Below are 27,556 nucleotides of genomic sequence, written 5' to 3'. Positions count from 1 at the left end.
AGATGCAGTACTTTACAATAATTAAATCGTAGTAGTGGTGGACAGATCACGGTTGATCCCCATATCGCCAGCTGTGTCCAGCATGTGGAGAATAAATAAAAAAAACATTAAATATTGAAATCAGAATCTGCTCAGTCATCAAAGGCACAACCCCAGTCCTGCAGTTGAAACTTCACAACTTTTATGAGTGACTCAGGTCTCCGCTACAGAGTGACTAGGTAGCTGAGCCTACACTGTGCAATATGCAGTCGGAGGTTTTGAACTATTAGTGACAGGCAGCCGCACAGTGCTGTCAGGAATAACTGCCATGTTCTCTCCCTTCCCTTGTTCTCTCTGGGCTTCCCTGGCATTATATATTTAATAGCACAAGTCAAACACAGCCCTGGCCAATCAACATCTCCTCATAGAGACGGGGGCGTGGCCGGACCGTGCATGAGAGCAGACGTGTAGTCTCAGAGCTCCGTGCCCTCGGCCTATACTAACAGCTAACAAAGCCTGCAAAAGAGCCCTCAATGGTCCGAACAAAGAGGCACCTGCTCCTGGGTACCCCTCACACCGGTTCCCCGAGGAACAGTAGAGGTACCTTAGACGATTTTGTGTCCACACCGTCGGACTCTCGCTCCGCCGGGCCTACTGCAAAGATGGCGTCGGCTTCCCCTGATGCAGAAAGCGCGGGAGCCCCCTCCGAAGACGGAGACCAGACAGATGCGCTGACACTGATCCGGCAAGAACTCTCCCGGATCTCGTCCAGCATGCTCACTAAAGCAGACTCTACCGGGATGCTGAAAGAGTTCCGCGCAGCTATGCGGGAAGAGATCGCCTCCATGCGCACCGAGCTGACGGCAGTGGAGGTGAGGGTTGAGGCCCTTGAGACAGAAGCGGAGGCGAGCCGGTCCCAACACAGGTCTGCTGAGGTTGCCGCCACAAGACAAGGTAACCTCTTACTCACACTGAGACGGCAGGTTGAGGATTTAGAGAACCGGAGCCGCCGTCAGAACATCCGCATCCGCTGCCTACCTGAACCGGACTCAACCCCGCTGTCTGAGAAGGTACAGGCCCTGTTTAGGCAGATCCTAGGCCGCAACTGCCCAGAGACTATCCAATTCGACCGGATCCACAGAGCCCTGGGCCCCCCGAGGCAAGATGGGAAACCCAGGGATGTGCTATGCTGCCTACACGCCTATAGCCTGAAAGACGCACTAATGGCGGCCACCAGGGGCTCAGACACCATATCGTTCCAGGGCGCAAACGTGGCGCTGTTCCAGGACCTCTCCGGCCTGACCTTAGACGCTAGGAGAGCACTTCGGCCCATAACGGCTATACTACGGGAGAAAAATGTGCCCTACCGCTGGGGCTTCCCTTTCAGCCTGCAGATTCGACAGGGCAATACCTGGCTGCACATCCGATGGCCGGACGATGTGGCCCCCACACTACGGGCGCTACACATCCCCTTCGTACGCACCCGTAACTGGCTTCTGGAGACACCACTGGCACCCAACCGGAGGCGAGATACAGACAGCCCACCGCCAGACACGCGGAGAGTGAGAGATTCCCCTGCTCGGATGCTTGGAGGCCCGGCGGGATCTGAGGAGTGACCTCCTACTAGAGCCCCGAAGAGGACTACTACTGAGGTACCTGGGGTGGGCATCGCGGTTGACCATAGTGGGCAATAGTCAGTAGGTTGGGAGGTGGGACTGAACCTCGGACACTGGCCTAAGGTGACTCTGCTGCTGCCCCCCCCCCCCCCGTGCTGATCTACATCACCATGAACTTGGGACGCTATCCAGTAACTAAGCTCACCCCCTCACCCCCCCCCCCCCCATATTGATACCTTTGGGTTAGCGTATTTAGCAAGCGTCAGCCCCTCCCTGGGATTTGGGTGGGGGACTGGTTTCCAGACAACGCCACCCGGATGGGACTCGGGTGAACTGGCTAAACGATCTAACTTGGTTGTTGCTTTTGGGGTGGCTTGGGTAGGGGAAATGAATGAGAGTAAGAGGTAGCAATGGGATCAGTAACATAAGATGTGCTTCGAAGCCCGGGGGGTTGGGAGTTGGAAGACTGGTCAGCTAGCCGTGAGTTAGGCCCCCTGCCCTGTAAAGTGTCAACCGGAACCCAGATTAGTACCTAGACCTTAGTCCTAGTTTTGCTCAAATTAGATCGGCCGAGGGCCGGACGTTGTAGTTAACGATACACTAAATTTTTTCTTCACACTGTACCACATTTACACTAAATGTTCTGAGTATAACTGTACGGTTTCTGTGTACGACCCCGAGGACAGACTGCGGGTTACAAACGGGAGGACCGCGGGCGACTGAGTCACTTAAAGGGATTGGGGACTCAGACCTGTCGGACGCCTTCCACACAGTCGAGTCCATTCACTTTTGATAGCGGTTAATCCGCTATTCCCTGACCTCCCTCCCTACCTCGCTGACCCCCCCCCCCCCTGACAGTTGCCCTACCCTTCCCCCCCCCCCCTCCCCTGACTGCATTCCTCCCCCCCCCCCCCCTCCTTGTCGGCTATGGCGGGGAGCCCGGGTGGGGGTTTCGGCCCGGCCCCCCTGCGCCTCTGGACCAACAATGTGAGGGGCCTGAACACCCCGGAAAGGAGGTCTCATTTACTCCGGTCCCTGTGGACGGCTCGGGCCTCTATAGCGTTCCTCCAGGAGACCCACTTTAAGGGTGCTGCTCCCCCCCCCCTGGGGGACTCGAGGTTCCCAACTGGGTATTTCGCAAACCACCAGTCGGCGAAGAGAGCAGGTGTGGCAATTCTTTTCGCCCAACACATCCCGTTTTGCTGCATGGATACGAAAATAGACCCGAACGGGCGCTACTTATTTCTAAAGGGTACAATTGCCGATAAGAAATATACGCTGGCCACGATTTACGCCCCGAACTCGGGACAACACCGATTTCTCTCAAAGACCCTCCAACTCCTAGACCAGTTCCGAGATGGACTACTCATTGTAGCTGGGGACACAAATGTCCCATTAGACCCACGTCTCGACACCTCTAGAGGTTGCAGCTCGCACTCCGGTCTTTGTATCCGGACGGTCGGGAAGGCCCTGCGAGATTCGGGCTTGGCTGACGCTTGGAGAGTGCTCCATCCGGAGGATAGGGACTACTCGTTTTACTCACAGGTCCACCACGGTCACAGCCGCCTGGACTATATCCTGATTGCTCAGGAATACCTGCACCTCCTTCTGACCTGCGACATCCAGACGACAATTTGGTCAGACCATGCCCCGGTTCTAGCCACGCTGCGCTCACCCTTGTTTAAACCAAGTGACAGACAATGGAGACTGAATGAACAGGTGCTTGGGGATTCAGTTGTGTGCACAGACACGAGAGAAGTAATTCGGCGCTACTTCCTGGAGAACCCGGCTACGGACACTTCTCCACAAGTTCGATGGGAAGCTCACAAATGTGTCCTCCGCGGCCACTTTATTAAGACCTGCACAAGACGCAAACGGGAACAAAATCACGCACTGAAGGACCTACACAAACATACAGCGCAGCTGGAAATATTACACAGAGCCGAACCGACTGAAGACAATCTCCGCCCCCTGCTAGAGGCGAGGAGGAACCTACGCTCCCTCTTGTCCCGGAACCTGACGCACACACTCCGCAAATCCAGGAGATTCTTCTATGAGAACTCAAACAAATGCGGTCGCCTGTTGGCCCGCATGCTCCGCAAGAAACGGAGGCAGTCCCGCATTACTCTCCTGCAAAAGGCTAATTCGCCCCCCGAACGGAGGCCACAAGCCATCATGAAAGAATTTGGAGAGTTCTATGCGAAACTGTACAACCTACCGAAGGAGGTAGGAGCGGAGGCAAAACTTCGGAGACGTGCCGACATTCGAGAATACCTGGAACAACATCTCACCCAGAAACTCACGCAGACCCAAGCCGAGGACCTGGACGCCCCCATCACCCTAGAGGAGCTCAAAGGAGCCCTTAAGGCGGCAAAAGCAAACAAGGCCCCGGGTCCTGACGGCTTCCCGGTGGGATATCTGCGGACATTTGAAGAGCTGCTCATGCCCGAACTACTGACAAGCCTTAATTCGTTGCTGGATGATGGGAGGTTCCCAGAGGATACTTTGATGGCCACAGTAGCGGTGGTCCCCAAAGAGGGTAAGGACCCTACGTCCTGCGCCAGCTATCGCCCTATCTCCCTCCTTAATGCGGACCTTAAGCTTTTCACGAAGATCCTGGCCCGCCGTGTGGGGGAGGTTGCACCAGATCTAGTGCACCCGGACCAAACAGGTTTCATCCCAGGACGCGAGGCGAAAGATAATACGACCAGAGCCCTCAATATTATCCATTCCGCTAAAACCACCTCCCGAGGGGGCCTCCTGCTCTCCACCGACGCCGAGAAGGCTTTTGACAGAGTCGACTGGCAATTCATGGAAGAAACCCTCCAGGCTATGGGTTTCGGCCCCAACATCCGATCATGGATAGCAGCCCTATATACGGCACCGAAGGCCCGCCTGAGGATTAACGGAGCACTATCCCCTGCTTTCCCCATCAGCAATGGCACGCGGCAGGGGTGCCCCCTGCCCCCCCTCCTGTTTGCCCTCACGCTAGAGCCCTTTCTGGCGGCGGTCAGACAGGATGGGGGTATTACGGGAATAACAGTAGCCAAATCGGAACACAAAGTGGCCGCGTATGCGGATGACTTGCTCTTCTTTATCGGCAATCCGATAGTCACGCTTCCCAACCTGCTACGGTCCTTTCAAACGTATGGAGCACTCTCCAACTTGCGCCTGAATACAGAGAAATCCGAGGCTCTGCCCTTGGAGCTCCCCCCCGGCCTAACAACCCATCTGAGAGCTAACTTCCCATTTCGTTGGTGCACGCAACGCATTAAATACCTCGGTATCTGGCTGATGAGTGATCTAGCAAAGATGTACACAGAAAACTTCCTTCCCCTCCTACGGACACTGGCCGCAGACATGAAAAGATGGGGGGGATCCTGTATATCATGGTTCGGGAGGATAAACGCGGTGAAGATGAACCTCCTACCGCGCCTCCTGTACTTGTTTCAGACGATCCCCATCAAAATCCCCAAAACCTTCTTCAACGAGATGTCCACGGCCATCAACCGCTTCGTCTGGGCCTCGGGAGTAGCCAGACTCCGATACACGCACCTGATTAGACCAAAACGCCAGGGTGGGGTGGCACTTCCCTCGATTCAAATATACTACCAGGCAGCTCACCTCCTCAGGGTGATAGAATGGCACGTGCTGGACACTGATAAACAATGGGTTAGTCTAGAGCGAGCGGCTTCCAAGGAGCGCCTGCCCTGGATTACCTGGTTGCCAAACCCCGCACAGACTAAAGAAATCCGGTCTCACCCACTCATTGGAGCCACCCTACAGATCTGGGCGACTCTACGGTACAAGCTCGACCTCACCACCAACCCTAATCCGCTGACCCCAGTGATCTTTAATCCAGAGATAGCCGGAGGTTTGGCCCCCGGGGACATCGTCGGCTTGGGTAACCCGAACGCCCCATATCTTGGCGACTGGTGTGGGGACACACGTCTGAAACCTTTCGAGACACTAACCTCCTCAACACCTCCAACGGGGCTAGCCCGTTTCCGATACCAACAGATCCGACACTACCACAGCTCCCTCCAGGGAAAGCAACTTCTATTCAGGAAAAAGACGGGCTTTGAGACCCTCTGTACGGAGAGTCGACATCTTCCACGAGGTATCTCCACGCTGTATTCCATGATATTGCAGGCTACCAGGCTCCCCCCTGCGAGATACCAATCTAAATGGGAACAAGTCACGGGGACTACCCTCTCTGACATGGAATGGGAGAAAATACACGTCCTCGCCCATCAGGGTACGACCAGTGCGAAACTTCAAGAAACCAATTATAAGCTCATGACGAACTGGTACCGGACCCCCAATAGGCTTTTCCAGATGGGGTTGCTGCCATCGGCTAGGTGCTGGAGATGTGGAGCGGACGATGGCACGGACCTACACATCTGGTGGTCTTGCCCGCCCATCGAGGCATTCTGGCGTCAAGTACACGAGAAACTACGCGAGATCCTTGACTCCGACATACCACTGCAACCCCTACCGATGCTACTCCACCACTCCACGATGCCCCTGGGAGCTTACAAGAGATCTCTCACGCGACACTTCCTAAACGCAGCCAAGAGCCTCATTCCCGCCCGCTGGAAATCCACAACAACCCCCACCATAGCTAACTGGATGGAAGCAGTAGAAGAGATATACAGTATGGAGAGCCTCACAGCTGACCTACAGGGGACGGCGGAAAAGTGCGCCCGGCTTTGGGCCCCCTGGATCGAATACATGGCTCGTGTACCGGCGGGTTCCCGGAGACGTGGGGCTGAATAGACGGGAGTGTGGGTGGACTCGGGTTGTTGGGCTATGGGCCGGGGTGTCGCTGGCGGACCCTCCCCCTGGTTTCCTCCCTGCTGCTGCCGACCCTCTCTCCCCCCCCCCCTGTAATCCCTCCCCATCTGCCCTATACTACCTTGCCTAAACAATAGCCCCCCCACTATATGGCCCTCTGAACTAGCTAAGGTTACGGGTGTAACATACTGTATACAGACGACGAATCTACCCGCCTTCACTTGAGTTGTATGGACCGAGGTGCCTACCCACTCCACCGGGCACCTAAATGATGACAAGATGACAAGACCTGACAAGGGACCCTTGACCACTCAGACTTACCCCCGACCTGCATCTCTCTCCCTCCCCCCTCCCCCCTCCCCCCCATAGGGGGACAGACAGAGCCCGACTAGGGACAATATAGTTGCGGAGTTGCGCCGGTTCAGGGCATCTCCAATTAGGGCTTCAGTAGGGTGGCAATACCAACATTTGAATAGGCGATTAGTCGACCAAGCTAACATATACTTGGGCTTAAGTTTGAAATTATCTAAGAAAGCTGAGTTAGGTGGCATATAAGACCTATCAAGCAATCTCTGTAATATAAGTACGACCCCCTAAGGGGAAAAAAAAAAAAGGGTCCTGTGTACCCCACCTGACTCTGAGCGACTAAGCTGAGCCTCCCCTTTACAAGACGAGGCTGAAAATCCCCGGTTGGGTCTCCTGTTCCCTCAATGTAGTGGAGAACACCCAACCCGCTTTGTTCACCTATTTCGATGTACTTCCCCCACTAAGTATGTATGTTCACTTATTTTCCCTTATAACTGCTTATATGTTTGTAATGTTATAATTTCTTGATAAAATCTAAATAAACACTCAGATTGTCAAAAAAAAAAAAACACATCTCCTCATAGAGATGCATTGAATCTGCCCATCCCACTGGTAACCCCTTCCCTGCCAGTCCCCGTTACCCATCCCTCTGGTAACCCCTTCCCTGCCAGTCCCTGTTATCAGCCCATTTAGATGCATACTTTCAAAAACAGAATATTCAAGGATATAACATTTTTCAATGTAGGATAATAGCTTCTTGATCCAAAGATAAATCTGACTGCCATTCTGGGCTCAAAAGAAAGTGCTTTAACCCCTTAAGGACCGAGGACGGTTCAGGACCGTCATCGGCATTTTTGCCTTGCTGACCGCTGACGGTCCTGAACCGTCCTAACGGTCTTAGTTACTTACCCGATGTGGTGAGACTGCCTGCAGCCCAGACAGTCTCCCCATGGCGGATTAGGACCCCTGTGGCCATGTGATCGCTCAACAGGGCGACCACATGGTCACAATAGGTGTCCATGTGTCTGCCTGCAGGGGGACTGTCTGTGCTGACAGGCAGTCTCCCTGCTAGTGTAAAATCCTAAAAAAAATAAAGGTTAACGTTAATAAATAAAAATAATAATTATATATGTGTATATATATATGATATATAGACGTATATTATACATATATAATATACGTCTATCATATATATATATAATGTCATACTAAGTGTATTTTTATATTAATATGTACATATATTAATATAAAAATACACTTATAATTAAATTACACACGTGTATATATATAATATATATAATAACTATATATATTGTATATATATATTATTAGAAAATACAAATAATAAGTCATTTAAATGAAATAAAAAAATGTAAAAATAATAAAAATTTTAAAAAAATTTCTATATGAAATTTTATTCTAACTGTATTTTGATATTAATATATATATATATATATTTATATCAAAATACACTTAGAATGAAATTGTATATATATCTATGTATATATAAATAAATAAAAAGAATACGAAATATACATATGTCCATATACAAAATTACATAAATAATTATATAAATATACACGTAGACTTCAAATATATAAATATGCATATATATTTAAATTCTACGTGTGTATTTATGTAATATTTTTACATAATTAAGTAATTTTATTGATTGCAATTTAAGGGACCTGCCTGCCAACCTAGGTCGAAAGTCCAGAGAATTTAATTTGTTAGCACTGTATTTTACCCTGTAACGTTCTACGACACCCTAAAACCTGTACATGGGGGGTACTGTTTTACTCGGGAGACTTCGCTGAACACAAATATTAGTGATTCAAAACAGTAAATCATATCACAGCGATGATATTGTCAGTGAAAGTGACTTTTTTTTTATTTTTCACACACAAACAGCTGATTTTACTGATGATATAATTGTTGTGATACATTTTCCAGTTTTGAAACACTAATATTTGTGTTCAGCAAAGTCTCCTGAGTATAACAGTACCCCCCATGTACAGGTTTTATAGCGGTTTTGAAAGTTACTGGGTCAAATATTTTTACATTGAAAATGCCCAGGTTGGTTACGTTGCCTTTGAGAGCGTATGGTAGCCGAGGAATGAGAATTACCCCCATGATGGCATACCATTTGCAAAAGAAGAAAACCCAATGTATTGCAAATGGTGTATGTCCAGTCTTTTTTAGTAGCCACTTAGTCACAAACACTGGCCAAAATTTGCGTTCAATTTAGTTGTTTACTTTTTTCACACACAAACAAATATGAACGCTAACTTTGGCCAGTATTTGCGACTAAGTGGCTACTAAAAAAGTCTGGACATACCCCATATTGAATACCTTGGGTTGTCTACTTTAAAAAAAATATGTACATGTGGGGTGATATTCAGAGATTTATGACAGATAATAGTGTTACAATGTCACTATTGATACATTTTAAAAATGTATGTTTTGAAACCGCAATATCCTACTTGTACTTACAGCCCTATAACATGCAAAAAAATAGCAAAAAGCATGTAAACACTGGGTATTTTTAAACTCAGGACAACATTTTGAATCTATTTAGCAGTTTTTTTCATTCGCTTTTGTAGATGAGTAAAAGATTTTTCACATAAAAGTCAAAAAACATGTATTTTTTTTAAATTTTTCATCATATTTTTTCATTTTTTTTTTAAATTAAATTACATGAGATTATATAAATAATGGTATGTAAAGAAAGCCCCTTTTGTCCTGAAAAAAACAATATATAATTTGTATGGGAACAGTAAATGAGAGAGCGGAAAATTACAGCTAAACACAAACACCACAAAAGTGTCAAAAAGATGCCTGGTCGCAAATGTACAACATCGCAAAAACAGTCCGGTCCTTAAGGGGTTAAACTGAGTTTGTTTGCTTTTTTTTTTTTGTAAACAGCAAAAAACTAATGTGAGGAAGGCTGAAGTTGATGGACACGTCTCTTTTCAGCATATGTAACTATGAACTATGAATACAATTCCTTGCTTAAAGGACCACTATAGTCACCCAGACCACTTCACCTCAACGAAAACGTCCATAGGAAAGCATTGAGAAATGCTTTCCTATGGGCGTGTTTTATGCGCGTGGCTTTGGTCGCGCATGCACATTCTGCTCCACTACGTCTGAGGGAGAGGAGAGGTCACCAGCGCCAAGGGAGCACGGCGCTGGATAAAGGTAAGTGGCACCCCTTCAGCCCAGCGGGAGGGGGGACCCTAAGGATTATATAGAGTCAAGGAAACAGGTTTATTTTCCTGACACTATAGTGGTCCTTTAATCAGATCTTAGGAGCTATAAAAAGATAATATTATAAACTTACATTCGTCAGGGGCCAAAAGCGGAGGTTCCAATATGGCTTCTTGTCTCTTATTATTATTATTTTATTATTTATATAACACCAACAAATTCCGTAGCGCTTTACAGTGGGTGGATGAACAGACATGTAGTTGTAACCAGACATGTCGGACACACAGGAACAGAGGGGTTGAGGGCCCTGCTCAATGAGCTTACATGCTAAAGGGAGTGGGGTAAAGGGACACAAAAGGTAAGGATAGTATTAGTCTCTTTCACTGTAACTTCACGCCCTGGAGCTATGAGCCAAAAGCATGCTCTTACTCATGGGCATCTGGCTCTGTTGCTCGACTGGCAACTCAAGATGAGGCCCCTGAAATTTCTTCTCAAAGACACATTTGCTTATGATACACATACACAGCGGGGGTATGTTGATCCCCTTCCCACCAGCCAAGAAAAATCTTCCAGGTTATTTACTAAAGTGAGAATTCAGAGTGAATTTAACCCCTTAAGGACACATGACATGTGTGGCATGTCATGATTCCCTTTTATTCCAGAAGTTTGGTCCTTAAGGGGTTAAGGCTAGAGTAAACTGGAACCACAGCTCACTTAGAATTTTTCCAGTTTGTCTATTCTGATCTTAAATCTGATATTCACTTTAAATTCTCAGTTTAGTGAGTAACCCTGGTTGTGTTTCTAAACTATTGCAAATATTTTTTTTCCAACATAAAAACTGATGTCAAGCTGCGCCCAGATTGGCTTTTCCTGGCATGCAAGCTCAGTCTGTCCTCGTAGGGGGAAGATGTTTGTTTTTATTGTCAGATTTTTTTTTCAAGTCTAACAGTTGTGTCTGAGCTTTATTTTGGCTTTTTTGGGGCTGAAAAAAAAGTTGAGAAATAAGACATCTCATCATGATTTATTTATTTTTTGTTTTACTGACCCCTTGCTCACTTTTATTAGGTTTAGGGGGTTAGGTAGGTAAAGTCTCTAATTTTGGTGGGGTGACTAGGGGCTTGGAGACCCAAGCCACCTGGGGGTATAATAATTTCATTCTAATTAGAGCTCTGAAATGCCGCCTATGTAGGGGCTCGGAGGGACACTAGGTCCCCCCTTGTTTTATAATTAGAGATCTGCCCATTACACTGGCTAGAGGTGACATTAGGGGGTGTCATCCCACCGCCCCCCATTTTTCAGATTAACAGCTGGCCACATCTCGTGGGGGTGAACAGTGATTTAAAGTCCCTCACTCGATGCCCATGGATAGTACCCATTGAATATACATCCCAGCCTTCCCCCACTTTATTTTATTTTTATGAGAAATGTTGATACCAACAGATGGTACATAGATTTGTCTCTAGCTGGCAAGGTTAGCTGTCACACTGCTCCAAGTGTGCATCCCAGCTCTCCATGTTCATCTATCATCTTTGGCCACTCTATATGCATGCCTGGGAAAGATAGGAGTTGAAGTCCAACAGCTGAAAAGATACAGCTACAATACCCTATGCCAAAGTTTCACTAAATCAGTATGATTGAAGATTTGATGCAGTACTAGTCAAGGTGTGAATAGGAGTTTTGCAATATGGTCTTTGCCAATACACAGTAAATTGTGTTGAATAGCTAAAATAACTAACTCACTGTATCTAAAGCAGGTTTTGTATTGGTCCCTTCCAAATGTTACTTTAGGTTTCTTATTATCATGCTTTAGATAGGCCTAATTTATAATAAGATTATAATTCCCCTTTGGTCATATTGTTGATTACTTTCATGTCTGAGTTACAGCAGCCCTGGCTTCAGCCTAGTTTTTATTGATGAAACTAAACCATCTTGTATTATATTTATCTTTTGTATATGATATTGATATATATATATATATGCTATTTCTTTGGGCTTTTATATCAATGTTTTTTTTTTTTTTTTAAATGGTTTTTTTTTTTTTTTTGTTGAAAGGTACATGAATGCAGCGAAAATTGGGGACTCCATTCTCATCACTGCTCAGGTTTTAAAGCAAGGAAGAAGCCTGGCCTTTGCAACCGTAGATCTGACTAATAAAGTCACAGGAAAAATGATCGCACAGGGCCGACACACAAAGCATCTGGGGAATTGACATTGATGGAATGTTTGTTATGTCCTAAGTAATAGATGAAAAGAACAAATTAAGCACACATTAGATTTTTTCTGCTCATATAAACATGGAAAACTTTTTGGTTAAATACGAGAAGGTTACACAAAGGTTTCCAATGCGATAGTTTAATTTATCTTGATTAAAAAAACGTCACTTGAGGTTATCTGACCAAGTCTTGGAACTCATCATTGATTTATAGGACTATTTGCTCCTTATTAAAAATCCAACATTCAAAATGATCAAATACATTCACAAAAAGTTCTGGAATTTAACATCATTTTATGCTTATTTATATCTACATTCTCATGACTTATTCAGAATTTTTTTTGTAGCATTAGGAGTTGAATGCTCCTGTACATATTGATGTACTGCTCTGCAGAGTTTTTCAGTCATCAGATAAAATTATCACAATGATGTAAAAAGATTGTTATAAATATCCAGCATTAGGTTTTATGCGATGTCTTTTATATTTGACTGCAGCAGACTAGGATGCAGTAGGACCTATTCTACACAAACCAATAAGTGTGGTGGTAAACATAGCTTAGTAAAATCACATAGAGGACTGCATGAGCGGGCTGTCCTGTGGACAATTGCTCCCTTGACCAGTAGCCTAGAAGGAATATGTGGTCTCTGGCCTCGCAGCTTTTTTCTGCTGATTAATATAGCAAGGGGTTCAGTGCTATATCTGTTGGCACAGTACTGCAGGTAGAGCATTGGGCAAGCATTGTGCATTATGTTTTCTAGTCTAGTACTATGTAGGTTTCTGAATGGCTTGGTGACCTGCAATCACTATTATTTGTAAACATCTCACCTCATAAAATCTAGATACTACAGTCAACTGAGAATTTTTTTTTTTATTTTTTTTTTAAATGTATAAAACAATTTGTCTGCCATTGGTGCCAAGGAAGTCAGATGACACTATCACACTTTTAGAAATTAGCATGATTACTACCTCCTGGCTTTCCAGCAGACAACAGGTCATCTTACTTCCTAGTTTGGTTAGGTCAGTGGAACAGCTTGCAAAAACTTTTCATTGAGCTGCATTGGAATGTCTGTGACTGGACAGCCACAGAAACTCTGGGCGGGGTTAGAATGGGACGGCTTACAAAGGCAGCAAACAAGAGAAATGCAGCTTTTGCAAGCTGGTTTTAGATATACCTACCCAACCAAAAAAAAGCATAATTACATCCATGCAAGTTTTAATTTGGGGTATATCTAGTATACAGTGAGTTTTATTTATGTTGTATTTGAGTAGTGGAGCGTCTGTTTAAGGAGGTTGCAGAGCTATGTGATATCACAACTCGCGATTACAGTATCCTCTATTTGTCATCTTTATACTTGAGAAAGGCCTACCAAACTGATCATAAGATCCGTGAATCATGTTACCCACATTAACAAATGTGATCTGCCCTCTCATGGTGTGCTGGATGATTATATATAAGTTTTCTACAAGTTCTTTTCTGGTAGTAAAACAGTTCTAAACACAACGGATATATTCTCTTAAAAAATAAAAAAAATGGTTGAAATCCAACCTGCAAAAATTAAGGAAAATTTATCCATACTTACCGTAATTTTCTTTTTCTGGCTATAATTCATGGCAGCATTTAACCTATGGGTTAGCTCCTCCCTCTAGCCAATAGGACAGGAAAAAACTTAATTAAACATGTAAGAGGACAGGTATGTCCTCTTAAATGTAGGACGTTAAACATCACTTGAGATCAAGCCTGTGACATCTTTCTTCCACAGGAGACGCTGGATCAGGAAAGTAATCAGATAGGACAATTTCCTGGTTTAAATGAAAGGATGATACCACCTTAGGTAAGAATTCAGGTCTTGGACGAAGGATTACACGGTCATGAAGGAAGGCTATGTAAGGTTTGTCAACTGAGAGGGATTTAATATTGGCAATTCTAGCTGACACTAATGCGAGAAGGAGCAATGCCTTGTGTGAAAGGATGGCGATTATAATTTCCTCCAAAGGTTCAAATGGAGAATCTGTAACAGAATGCAAAACCAAAGGAAGATCCCAAGGGGCCGTAAAGGAATGGATTGGATGCCTGAATCTGATGACTGCCTTTAAAAAACCGAATCACCAATGGATCTTCAGCCCATCTTATCCCTGATATGGCTGATATTGCTGAACAATGTACCTTAAGCGTATTGAGGCTGAGGCCATTGTCTAGTCCAGATTGTTTTAAATATTTTTATTGTTTTCACAATATAAATGCGGGTTTCAAGTATAGTACGGTTGAAGCGGGTAGTCGCCTACGCAGAGGCGTATGAGTCATTGTAAGCATGTATTCACTAATATTAAGTATACATAAGCTTTGCGGAGTTGGGCATCAAAAACAAGAACATGCTGTAATGAGCTAGTATAATAAAGGGAGCGCATTACAAGTCTAGTCCAGATTGTAAAAATCCCAATACTTGCAAAGTCGAGACCTCTCCCAAGGATTGAACTTCCTTCTTCAGCCAGTCTGCAAATTTCTGCCAAATCTTGAGATATGTGTGAGAGGTAGAATCTTTCCTGGAACATAACAGTAGACACCACCTGTTCAGGAATACCCTTAGAGATTAGGGATTGCCTTTCAAGAGCCAGGCCTGAAGTCTGCGTTTGTGTGGTTCCTGATGTTGTAGAAGGCCCTGGAACAACAGATCCTTTGACAGTGGTATTTCCCATGGATGGTCTATCTATGGATAGTCTCTTCAACAGAGAGAACCAAGGACGTTGAGGCCAAAACGGTAAAATGGCTATCACCTTGCAGTTTTCCTTGGATATTTCCTTGAGGACCGTCTGGATCAAAGGAATCGGTGGAAAGATGTTGGCCAGATCGACGTTCCATTCCACTGAGAGAGCATCCTGGGCCATGGCCCTGGGATGAAACCGCCTTGAGATGAAAGTTGGAACTTGGGCATTCTTTGCTGTGGCCATAAGGTCGACTAGGGGAAGGTCCCACCTTCGGACCAATAGGAGGAATATCTTTCTGGAGAGTTGCCACTCTGTCTCTTCTACCTGGTGCCTGTTCAAAAAATCTGCTACCATATTGTCTTTCCCCAGGAGAAAAACTGCACACAGACCTGCCAAATTTTTCTGAGCCCAGGTCATGAGAGGTAGAATCTCTTTTCTCAGTGATGTGCTCTTGGTACCGCCTTGATGGTTGATATAAGCAGCTGCAGCTTTGTTGTCCATCCTGATTTTCACCCATCTGTTCTTCAGATGACTTTGAAAATGGAGAGCCAGAAAGGCTGCTCTTAGTTCCCGAATGTTTGAGGGTAATTGACGGGCATGGTGAGGCCATGCTGCTTGAACAAACCATTTTCCAAAATGGGCTCCCCAGCCTGACTGGCTCGCATCGGTGGTTATGATCCACCAGTCTATGTTCTTTAGAGGAAACCCCTGGGAAATGTGATTCCAAGACAGCCACCACTGGAGATCCTGCTTCAGATGCCTTGGAATGAAAAGGGCAGTCTCCCATTCCTGAGAACTGGCGTTGAATGGGTTAGATATTCCACTGAGCCCACCTGACAAGGCCTATCGTTGATGATAAAGTACCCAGTAACTTCATGAAGTTCCTTGCCAGAGCCGAAGACTGCTGATTAAATTGCCGTACCCTGTGTAACAGATTTATCTTCCTTTCGTGTGCTAAGGAGACAACTGCATTTTTGGTGTTGAAATGAGCACCGAGGAAAATCAGTTCCCTAGATGGATGTAGCTGGCTCTTTTCGTGATTTATCAACCATCCGAAATAGGAGAGGGTCTCTAGAACCAGAGATCGATGCTGAATTAATAGGCTGTATTCTGAAGCATTTATAAAAAATTTCGTCCATGTAATGGAAGATTGTGACTCCTTGTTTTCTTAGCAAGACTATGATCGTAACCAGCACCTTTAAAAAAGTTTTGGGAGCAGTGCTTATGCTGAATGTCAGGGTTCGAAACTGGAAGTGATGGTTGTATAAGCAAAATCTGAGGAATCTCTGATGAGGACTGGCAATTGGGATATGGTAATATGCGTCCCTCAAATCTACTGAAATCATCCAGTCTCCCTAATGAATAACCGGTATGATAGATCTTAAAGACTCCATGCAAAGTTTCCTGATTCTGAGAGATTGAACTGATGCAAATCCAGAATTGGTCTCCCTTTCCCTCCTTGTTTTTTTTACTAGGAAGAGAGGGTGGAATAAAACCTCTGAAATCTTTCCTTTTTTGGAACTGGTAGTACAACTAGACATACGAACGGCTTGTGCTTGCATGCAGTTTGTGCATGCGTGGGAAAATTACTGCCGAAATCGGCAAACAAACTCAACAGACTTCTCTGCGAGTCCGTGCAGAAATGTTTTCCAGGTGATCCAAGACTCACTAGAGAGATACTACTCTCTGCAGTCTTCCATCTACTCACAGGTGGGCTACATGTTAACCTGGAGCTTCCTGGCCAGTGTGAAGACTACATAAATAGTCAGGTGAGCAAAAAAAAAAAAAAATATTAACAGTTCAAAACGGTCTGTCCTTGGCTAAGAGGACAGGAAAAAAGGAGTAACTAGGCTGACTGTCCTCTTAATTGTTTAATTAAGTGTTTTCCTGGCCTATTGGCTAGAGGTAGGAGATAACCCATAGATTAAATGCTGCCATGATTAGCCAGGAAAACAGATTTGGTAAAGGTGAAATGAAAACCAAATTGCAAAAATGTAAGCAAAATGTGCCGGTATTGGAAAAAAACTAAATCTCCAATTAGCTGTTATGACAGTTTGGCTATGTTAAACTAATTTTGTAGTTCAGTTCAGTGCACCTCTTTATAAACAAACTGTACATCTTCAAAGGCAAAACTACATTTATAGTAATAAGAGAAAGCACACACTAGTTACTGGGATGTTCATACCATAAATCAATACTTTTGAAACATATGCCCTTATTGTTCCTTAGCTTCACTGCATGTAGACTAATTTACTGCTGGTTCGGTCAGCAACCTTTTTAGGCACGAGGGCTGGATGCCACGTCTGTATGGATGGAGGGCCAAATCTAAATTGCTAAAAACGTAATATAGTAAAGATAGTGGCAATAATAACAAACAGAAAATGAGCCAGTTCTGTAATTTTGATATTTCAGCAGCTCAGTAGATGGCCCCCTAATCTGGTTTCCTGGTATGGGATTGCCATATATAAGGATACTAAATAAGGTAGATACTGAACAGCTGAGCGTTCAAAATTAAGAAAAGCTCTTTTCTTCTAAATATACCTTTCCTCATGTCCCTTTCTTACCCCATGCATATCACATCTCTCCATGTGCCCTTGTATATCAGTCTTTCCCTTCTCTAGCAGTAGTGATGTCGCGAACATAACATTTTCGGTTCGCGAACGCGAACTTCCGCAAATGTTCGCGAACCGCCCTAGACTTCAATAGGCAGGCGAATTTTAAAACCCACAGGGATACTTTCTGACCACAATAGTGGTTGAAGGGGGGGGGTGGAGACCTACTCTCCTCCCCCTCCCCCCCCCCGGGCGGCGGGTGGGGGCCATAAAGATAATGAGGGGGGGGACCTACTGTCCTCCCCCTCTCCGGCCCCCACCCCTGGGCGGCGGCCATAATTATAATGAGGGTGGGACCTTCTGTCCCCCCCCCCGCTCCCACCCCTGGGCAGCAGGTGGGGGCCATAGAGATAATGAGGGGGGGGACCTACTGTCCTCCCCCTCTCCGGCCCCCACCCCTGGGCGGCGGGTGGGGGCCATAATGATAATGAGGGGGGGACCTACTGTCCTCCCCCTCTCCGGCCCCCACCCCTGTGCAGCGGGTGGGGTCCCTAAAAATAAGAATAAGGGAGGACCTACTGTCCCCCCCGGCCTCCACCCCTGAGCGGTGGTTGGGGGGCCTAAAATTAACAATAAGGGGGGACCTATTGTCCCCACCGGCCCCCACCCCTGAGCGGTGGGTGGGGGCCCTAAAAATAACAATAAAGGGGGACCTATTGTCCCCCCCCGGCTCCCACCCCTGAGCGGTGGGTGGGGGCCCTAAAATTAACAATAAGGGGGGGACCTACAGTCCCCCCTGGCCCCCACCACTAAGCGGTGGGTGGGGCCCTAAATACAAAGGGGGGGGACCCGAGTCACCCCTCCCCCCCCAAAAAAAATATCCCCTACCTACCCCCCTCACCCTAAAAATAATGAGGGGGGGGGCTTTAACTAAAAACCTGTAAAAAAAATTAGATAAAAACAACTTACCATTTAATGTTTTCTTTCTTTTAAAATCTTTTTTTCAGCCCCAAAAAAGGCCAAATAAAAAACCATAATAACCGACGCAATTTAATAATAATAAAAGAAAAAATCCATCTTCACCCATGGAGGGCTCCGCGCAGACTGAGCTCTGCAGGGCGGGGGAAGGCTTATAAAGCCTTGCCACGCCCTGCAATTAGGCTAAGAACACTGATTGGCTGGTTTAAGCCAATCAGAGTGCTCTTTGTCATTTTACACAGCGTGGGAAAATTCCAAAGAACTTTCCCACGCTGTGTAAAATGACACAGAGCACTGTGATTGGATGGCTTGAAATAATAGGGTTAATCCAGCCTCTAGTCTCATTGACAGCCGCTAGAGGCGCTTACACTCTTCTTACTGTGATTTTCACAGTGAGAAGACGCCAGCGTCCATAGGAAAGCATTGTGAATGCGTGCGCGGCTCATGCCGCGCATGCGCATTCAGCCGAGGAGGAGAGTCCCCCACCCGGCGCTGGAGAAAGAGGCAAGTTTAACCCCTTCCACCCCCTAGAGCACGGCGGGAGTTGGGCCCTGAGGGTGCCCCCACCCTCAGGGCACTATAGTGCCAGGAAAACGAGTATGTTTTCCTGGCACTATAGTGGTCCTTTAAGTCCAGAGTAACCAAAGTAAAACCATAGCTAGGATTTTTTTGTTGTCCTCCAGTTCAGTATCACCCTATGGAATGCAGTGATGCATTTTTCAACACATTTTATATAGGTATTCATAAGATTTTAAATCCCCCATTTCCTTGTACTCCCAGTTAAATTACTTTAGTTTATCCTTTTCTCACACTGCACTTCATACTCTGGAATCCCCATCCTCGTATTTATAGAATAGTTTACAGATGGCAGCAGGTGGTTACACAGTTCCAAGCACCCAGCAGGACCCAGGTAAAACATTTTATTGTAGGACAGTGACCAGCGACACCAAGCACCATAACCACTGCAACAGTCTTTAGGTGGTATGGTGCTTCTAGTGTTCCTTTAAAGTTTAAACAATATGTAGGAAATAGTTTAATTATTGCATGCTTACACTGTACACCTTTTCAAATAGGTGATAGATATGTTCAGTTTGTTTTGTTGCATTGTGTGTATGCTTATATACATTGTACAATACTATATATTTGTTATGTAAATAGTTTTTCACTAATTTGTAATTAAAGGGACATTCCAGATCCCTATATAACTAGCTTGCTGAAAAGCTTTATGTGTGAAGTGTTTTTTTTTTTTTTTTTTACATTTTTGCAAAACATGCATATTTCTATTGAAATTGACAACTTTATAAATTTGCCTGGATACACCCCCTTGGATTTTAAGAAAGCAAAAGGTCCTGTTACTTCCTGGTTTGACTAGCTCAGTGGAACCAAACTCAAGAAGCAGCAATTGCAATAGCTTCTCACTGAACTGCATTTGGAAGTCTGACAACCACAGAAAGCCTGGGTGGAATTAGAAGAGGTGAGTTTGCAAAGGCAGCAGACAAGAGAACTATAGCTTTTTCAAGCCAATTTTAGGTATACCCTTAAATGGGAAAAAAAATTTTTTAGAATTAAATGCATCCAAGTTTTCAGTTGGGATATAGCTACTCTGATTTTTATTTTGTTTTTGGACAGTGTAAGACACATCTCATACGTGTGCTGTCTGCGCCTCTTGGCAAAAACATTGTTGTCCATTTCCCGGCATTGCGAAAGGAAAACCAGAAAAGGGAGACACAAACAATGCCACAACTTCGGCACACACATTAAAGGACAACCACAGGCACCCAGACCTCTTCAGCTCAATGAAGTGGTCTGGGTGCCAGGTCCCTCTAGTTTTATCCCTGCAGCTGAAAACAGGTTTGTTTTCCTGGCACTATAGTGGTCCTTTAAGTACAGATAGTATTATTCCTGTCTCTAGGGGCTACATAAGTTTGTTTGCATTACTGAGGTCCAGGTTTGTGTTAAAGGAACACTATAGTCACCTAAATTACTTTAACTTAATGAAGCAGTTTCAGTGTATAGATCATTCCCCTGCCATTTCACTGTCATTTAGGATTTAAATCACTTTGTTTCTGTTTATGCAGCCCTAGCCACACCTCCCCTGGCTATGATTGACAGAGCCTGCGTGAAATAAAAACTGGTTTCACTTTCAACCAGATGTAATTTACCTTAAATAATTGTATCTCAATCTCTAAATTGAACTTTAATCACATACAGGGGGCTCTTGCAGGGTCTGGCAAGCTATTAACATAGCAGGGGATAAGAAAACCTTAAACAGAACTTGCAATAAAGAAAGCCTAAATAGGGTTCTCTTTACAGGAAGTGTTTATGGAAGGCTGTGCAAGTCACATGCAGGGAGGTGTGACTAGGGTTCATAAACAAAGGGATTTAACTCCTAAATGGCAGAGGATTGAGCAGTGAGGCTGCAGGGGCATGTTCTATACACCAAAACTGCTTCATTAAGCTAAAGTTGTTCAGGTGACTATAGTTTCCCTTTAATGAAAATGGCTGTCCAACATAAAGCCGAGAGAATCTGCAAAGATGCATTGCAAAAAATATTCTAATTGCTTCGGGCTGTAATTGCTGCCAAAGGTGCTTTAACGAAGTACCGAGTTAAGTGTCTGAATATTAATGTCAATGATGTCAGTTTCTCTCTTAACCCCTTAAGGACCAAACGTCTGGAATAAAAGGGAATCATGACATGTCATGTGTCCTTAAAGGGGTTAAAGATATTTGCAATGTGAAATGTTTTCACACAAAACCAAGTTTTGATTAACCCCTTAAGGACCAAACTTCTGGAATAAAATGGAATCATGACGTGTCACACACGTCATGTGTCCTTAAGGGGTTAAAGTTGTGTTCTTATAACCTAACATAAACAGAGTGTTAATCCTCTCAAGGGGGTGGTTATTGGTTAAAGGAACACTTTAGGGTCAGGAACACAAACCTGTATTCCTGACCCTATAGTGTTAAAACCCACCATCTAGCCCCCCTGGGCCCCTCATACCTCCCTAAATATAGCAAAATCTTACATGTATTCAAGCCTGAAGCTGCTGGCTCTGCCCTGTCTGCCGACATTAGAAGTGGTAGCCTGATCCAATCACAGTGCTTCTCCATAGGATTGGCTGAGACTGACAAGGAGGTAGATCAGGTGCAGAGCCAGCACAATTAAAACACAGCCCAGGCCAATCAGCATATATTCATAGAGATTAATTTAATCAATGCATTTCTATGAGGAAAGTTCAATGTCTGCATGCAGAGGGTGTAGATACTGAATGTTTGGATGCATTTTAGGCAGCCATGACCCAACAGCCATTTAAAGAGTGGCAAGTGACGTGAAGACTATAGTGTCCCTTTAACGGTTTTCAACAAAAACGTAAAGTCCTATAATTTCAACTATCATTTGGTTTTAAATAAAATTGAAGTGTACTTGAAAGCATTACTGACCATTTGTCTTATGTATTACTACAGAGATTGATTTTAGCTATATTAACAGTACAAACAAAAAACTTTGAACTGGGTTCAATTTTAATAGCAGTCTGGAACGGTCAGAACGGCTTGTAGGGTTTGGAGTACTTCGGATTATTCATTAGAGTGAACTCATGGAATATTTCAAATTTTAGGTCAGACAGAAAATACCGTACTTATTTGCTGATCACACACTGAAATCTTAGAAGTAAAAATGTTAATATTAAAGAAATCTGCAAATGAGCATATTTGCTTGACAATTCCCAGATTTTACTAGTAACATGACGTAAAGTCATGATTTTATTAAAGACACGGAGGCGAGTATTATGCATAACTCTTTCTTTATTTCCTCAGCAGCAAAGATAGAGGAATATAAATATTGTCAAAATGAAAGAAAAAAACTGTTCAGGCATAACAGGCAGCCAATCACATAACAGAGGAAGTAGCTATATAAGTCCTGTGTCTCCCACAATCCCCCTCTTTCTTGCGAAAACCGAAGACCAGGTAAGATAACGATGTCCCACTTGATCCAAACATGAAACGGGAAACAATGCGAAAACTTCAAGCTAAAAAAGATATTTTTCTATGGTAATTTCCAAACTCAAAACTGTAGACTTACCAAACATAATCGTGAGGAGCCATACATAAAAAACTGGATTCTGAAATAGAAAATATATAAAAATTAGGACCCAGCATAAAAACGTTCAAGATCATCCAAAACATGATAAAAATACATGATATAAATACACGAAATAAATACAGACCTAATTGAAAAACATACCTGAATAGCACCGAAGCATCTCCTTTCCCAAAATCCACACCGGGAGGGTGGGCGGGAATAATACTCGCCTCCGTGTCTTTAATAAAATCATGACTTTACGTCATGTTACTAGTAAAATCTGGGAATTTTATTAAAGACACGGAGGCTCATATTATGCAAGTTCAAAGCTGTGCCACTACTCGAGATGCGATGTGTTCAATTGGTCTGAAATAGAAATCTCGAAAGGTCGATTCTCTGGACCAGTCCGCCGCTCGCATAATGTCTTCTAGACGACATCCGACTGAGGATGCTTTCGAAGCCATCGCGCCCCGCACAGAATGAGGCGTAAAAACAGAGGTGTCTATACCTGCAAAAGATAGTAGCCAACGCACCCAACGTGCCAGAGTAGGTGTCGAAACTGGCCGGTGAGGCGACTTAAAAGATAAGAACAAATCATGTAGATCAGCGGAGCGAAGGGAACGTGTAGCATCCAGATAAACTTTGACGCAATCCACTGGGCAGAGTGCCGGACAACCAGAAAACCTCGGGTAAGTAAACGACTTGGATGCAGATTTCGTCCTCCTGGATATGTCAAAAGTAACGCCTTCTGGGGCGAATGCAACGGCGTCCCAATCCAGGGCCCTGACGTCAGAGACCCTCTTGCAAGAGATCAAACAGAGTAACATCACCAGCTTGGATGACAAACGTTTTAAAGTCAATTCTTGGTTAGGGTACCATGATGAGAGGAACTGCAACATCACGTTGACATCCCAAAATGCAGAGAAACGAGGCCGAGGAGGACGGGCAAGGCGAATACCCTTGAGAAGGCGACATACAAAAGGATGTCTGCTGACAGGGGAACCATCCAAACCCTTGTGTCCGGCCGAAATAGCCGAGCGGGATAGGTTGATCGTGCGGTACACCTTGCCCGAGTCAAACAGGAACGTGAGGAACTCCAGGATCAAATGTAGAGGGGCAGATACGGGATCCACTGCCCGTTCCATGCACCAACCAGACCACGATCTCCATGAAGTTCGATAAGCTGTTCGTGTGCCTGGGGCCCAGGCGTTATCGAGGAGCAGGAGAGTTGTCTGCGGAACGTCTGAGACAACCCAAGGTCCCCTGAAAGGAACCATGCTATCAGGGGCAACTGGTGGTGTATCACCAGGTCGTGTGAGTTCCCATCCGGATCCAGAAGGAGGTCCTGGAAGACTGGTATCAACCGAGGGAAATCTATTGACAACTCCATCAAGCGAGGGAACCATGGTCGAGATCTCCAGAGATGGGTGACCAACGCCACACGACAGTCGTGGCGAACCAGTTTCGAGATCGTGCATGCGATCATGTTGAACGGGGGAAAGGCGTACAGGTGACCCTGCGGCCAGTCTTGGAGAAAGGCATCTGTCGCCACCGCCGCCGGGTCCGGCCTCCAACTGTAGAAGTTCGGCAGTTGAGTGTTCAGCCGAGATGCGAACAAATCCATCTGGAATTTTCCCCACAACATGTCCAGGCCCTGGAACACTGAAGCGTGTAAATGCCAGTCGCCAGAGTCTCTTAAGTGTCTGGAATTCCAATCCGCTCCCGAATTGTCCAGACCCGGAATGTGTTCCGCCGTCACCGAGACGTTGTTGTAGAGGCAGAACTGCCAGAAATCTTTCGCTAAAATCGCCAACATTTTGGACTTCGTGCCGCCCAGGTGATTTATGTAACGGACCGCCGACACGTTGTCCATCTTGAGCAGAACGCAGCAATTCGCCCGCCCTGGGGTAAGGCTGCGGATCGCGAATGCCCCTGCCAGAAGTTCCAAGCAGTTGATGTGTAACGACTTCTCCACGTCGGACCATCTGCCTCCTGTGGAAACGTCTCCACAACGAGCGCCCCAGCCGTGCAAGCTGGCATCGGACTCTATCACTACGTCCGGGACGGAGCCGAAAATGGCTCTCCCGTTCCACGCCTCCATGTGTGCCAACCACCATTCTAACTCGTCTCTGGACTCCGCGTCCAAGCGTATCCGGGATTCGTAGGAGTGGCCCAGTCGAAGGTGTGAACCTTTGAGCCGTTGGAGGGCACTGTAATGTAGTGGGCCTGGGAAGATCGCCTGAATAGAGGCTGCGAGGAGGCCAATAATTCTCGCCAATTGTCTTACTGACAAGTCCGAGACACGAAGAGCCCTCCGGATTTCCTTCCGAATGGCATTCATCTTGGAATCCGGTAGAAATAAAAACTGTTGGACGGAATCCACTTTGAAGCCCAGGAATTCTATCGACTGGGCGGGGGTCAGGACAGATTTGTCCCAATTGATCAGAAATCCCAAACCTTGTAAAAGGTCGGTCGTCCATTCTAAGTGTAGTAGGAGGTCCGCCCTTGACTGGGACAAGATCAGAATGTCGTCCAGGTAAATAATGAGGCGGACCCCTCGGGTTCAGAGGAATGCCACCACCGGCTTCAAGAGCTTGGTGAAGCACCAAGGAGTCGAAGAGAGACCGAAAGGCAGGCAGGTTTAGCGCCATCGTCGGCCATGCCAAGTGAAATGCAGATAGTCCCTGCAGTCTGCAGCAATGGGAACCGTGAAGTAAGCGTCCTTCAGGTCCAGTTTGGCCAGCCAGTCCGACTGGCGTAGAAGGTCTCTGAGGCAGTGTATGCCTTCCATCTGGAAATGTTGGTAACGCAGGGAAGCATTGAGAGGGCAAAGATTTATCACGGGGCGAACTCCGCCCCCTTTCTTTGGTACTAGGAACAAGTTGCTCGTAAAGCCTCTTGCGGCGAACGGCAGTTCCTCTATTGCGCCCTTGGACAACATTTCCACGACTTCCGCGGAAATCATCTCGTCCTGATCTGGTGGAAGAGACAGTTCTCTGGGGGGACAAAACTGGACAGGCATAGAAACGAACTCTAGGCGATATCCCCTTACACACTGTAGTACCCAAGCATCTGATGTCAGTGCCACCCACCTGTGATAAAACAAGGCTAACCTCCCCGCTACCTGAACCTGAGCGGGAGGGGAAGAAGGGGTACTCACCGTAAGGACGTCTGTTTGGAGCGCCACTGCGGGGGTATCTGGAGCCCCAAGCTCTGCCTCTGGCTGGGAAGAAGGTGGGTGCTCTCGGGTCTTGGAAGCCTCGTGACGGAAAAAAGGAACCTCTGGGTGCTCGGAACGAGCCTCTGTAACCGCGGCCAGGCGGACGGTTCCTGCTACGCCCGGCCCCTCCAAAAACCTTGGGCGCGAACATGCGCTTCATGTTCGCTTGCGCCTTATCAATTGCGGTAAAGGTCTTCACATAGGAGCCCATGTCTTTGACAAAGGAGGAGCCGAACAGTAAGCCCTCCTCAGTCGGGTCAGGTTCTGTCACCGTCATAACGGCCAGCTTAGGGTCCATCTTTAGGAGGATCGCCTTACGCCTCTCGGAGGACATAGCTGTATTAGCATTGCCCAGCAGGCATATAGCCCGCTGGACCCATCCAATGGCCACATCCATATCCAAAACTGAGTCTCCAGATTTGGCAGCTTCGAGAAGCTCGTATAACTTCGATAGGGGCCCCAGAGTATCCAGGATCTTGTCCTGGCACCCTTTCAGGGAGTGGTCAAGGCCTTTCTTGGGCTTCCAGCCCGACTTATTGAGGAATTGGGCAATTTGGGGATCAATATCCGGGGTTCTGCCGGCTGCGCCGGGGAGGGAAGGCCTCGGGCATTCGGCGCGCAGTTTATTGCGGCCTTCTTTAGAGAGCGGGGTGCGAATACGCTTAACCACGTACTGGGCAATATGGTCTGGGGGAACCCACTCAGCGGACCTGGGGTGCCGCAGGTCGTCAGGGTCGAACAGGGGGTTACCCTGCGGGTCAAGAATCGCCTTGGTATCCCCAGAGGCGTCTAATAAGTGGCCACTGGCCTTGGCGGAGGAGCCCGAGGGGGTCACGCCCGTAAGGGGCAAATCCTCGCCAGATTCACCTTCATCAAAGGAGTCATATCCCATATGGTCGGACTCATCCTCCACACTCCGGTCGGTATGCGACCCATCATCTAGGGCTCTAGCCCTTTTCCATAGTCTAGCCTTTTTAGCCCGGCCAGGGGCTCTTTTGCGCGTGGGGTCCGCGCTATCAGTGACCGCTTCCAGCGTGTCATTCATGGCAGGTAGCACCTGCATCGAGGAGTGGTAGCCGACATTTTTGGATTTGGCCTTAGCCTTACGTGCCCCAGGCACTGTCTGGGCAGGGGAAGGGGACCCCCCACCCTGGGAAGCTGGGGTGGTTACTGCAGGTAAAACCATCGAGTGCAGGGAGTGGGTAAATGAGGAGGAGACAGCCCCCATGGCTGAGGCAATAGCCTTCTGTAGGGAGGAAGCCATAGTGGCTTCAAGCAATGCTTGAAATTCCTGAGAGGCCATAGCACTCTCAGTAGTCTCCATGGTAAAGTCCCCAGAGGGATCTGCAGGCCCATCATCCCTATCCTGCATGATGCAATAATTTGCAAGCTGTAAACTAACGAAATAGGGCAGGAGAGAACTAAAAGGATTTAGTAACCCACAGAGAAGAACAGTAAGAAAAATTCAGACCGTTAGTGTGCCCGGGAGGGATCGAGGCGACCGACTGCACGGCAATAGGAAGCAGACCGCATGGAGGTCCGTCCAAAATGGCCGCCGCACGCGAGGGAAGTGCTCGCGGCCGTGCACCCGTCGGGGGAAGGGGCGCGTGCACTCTGCCCGCGCGGGAAGTCCGTGAGCGGGCAGGGATGTGCACGTAGCCGCAGTCGTGAAGAAAGGACCGGCCGCGGCACCAATCACTGTCTGCACCCGCGAGAGGGAGCAAGGGAAAGGCAGGGAGAAAAAACCTCCCGGTAAAGGGGAAAAACCCTCAGGGATCCCCAAGGCACACTAAGCGGAGCACAACGAATAAAACGATGCATATACAATTAAAACAAAGGATGCATCAATAAAACAACACCAAAGTAAATTAGTAAATAGCAATAATAAGAAATACCACAAT

General features: G+C 46.4%; 1 protein-coding gene across 1 annotated transcript in view; it reads left to right on the top strand.

Annotated features, from left to right (window-relative positions):
- ACOT13 (acyl-CoA thioesterase 13) overlaps positions 1-12,301 on the top strand; it is an 18,368-nt gene extending 6,067 nt beyond the window's left edge. Inside the window, exon 3 of the mRNA XM_063450494.1 lies at positions 11,961-12,301. Coding sequence (XP_063306564.1) covers positions 11,961-12,117 — 157 coding nt within the window. The 3' untranslated portion in view covers positions 12,118-12,301. The remainder of the gene's footprint in view (positions 1-11,960) is intronic.
- The last annotated feature ends 15,255 nt before the right edge of the window (positions 12,302-27,556 follow it).

This window comes from Pelobates fuscus, chromosome 4 (assembly GCF_036172605.1).
Source record: "Pelobates fuscus isolate aPelFus1 chromosome 4, aPelFus1.pri, whole genome shotgun sequence".
Classification (NCBI taxonomy): Eukaryota; Metazoa; Chordata; class Amphibia; order Anura; family Pelobatidae; genus Pelobates; species Pelobates fuscus.
Note: the sequence above shows the minus strand (reverse complement) of the source record. Positions and strands in the feature narration are given on the sequence as shown.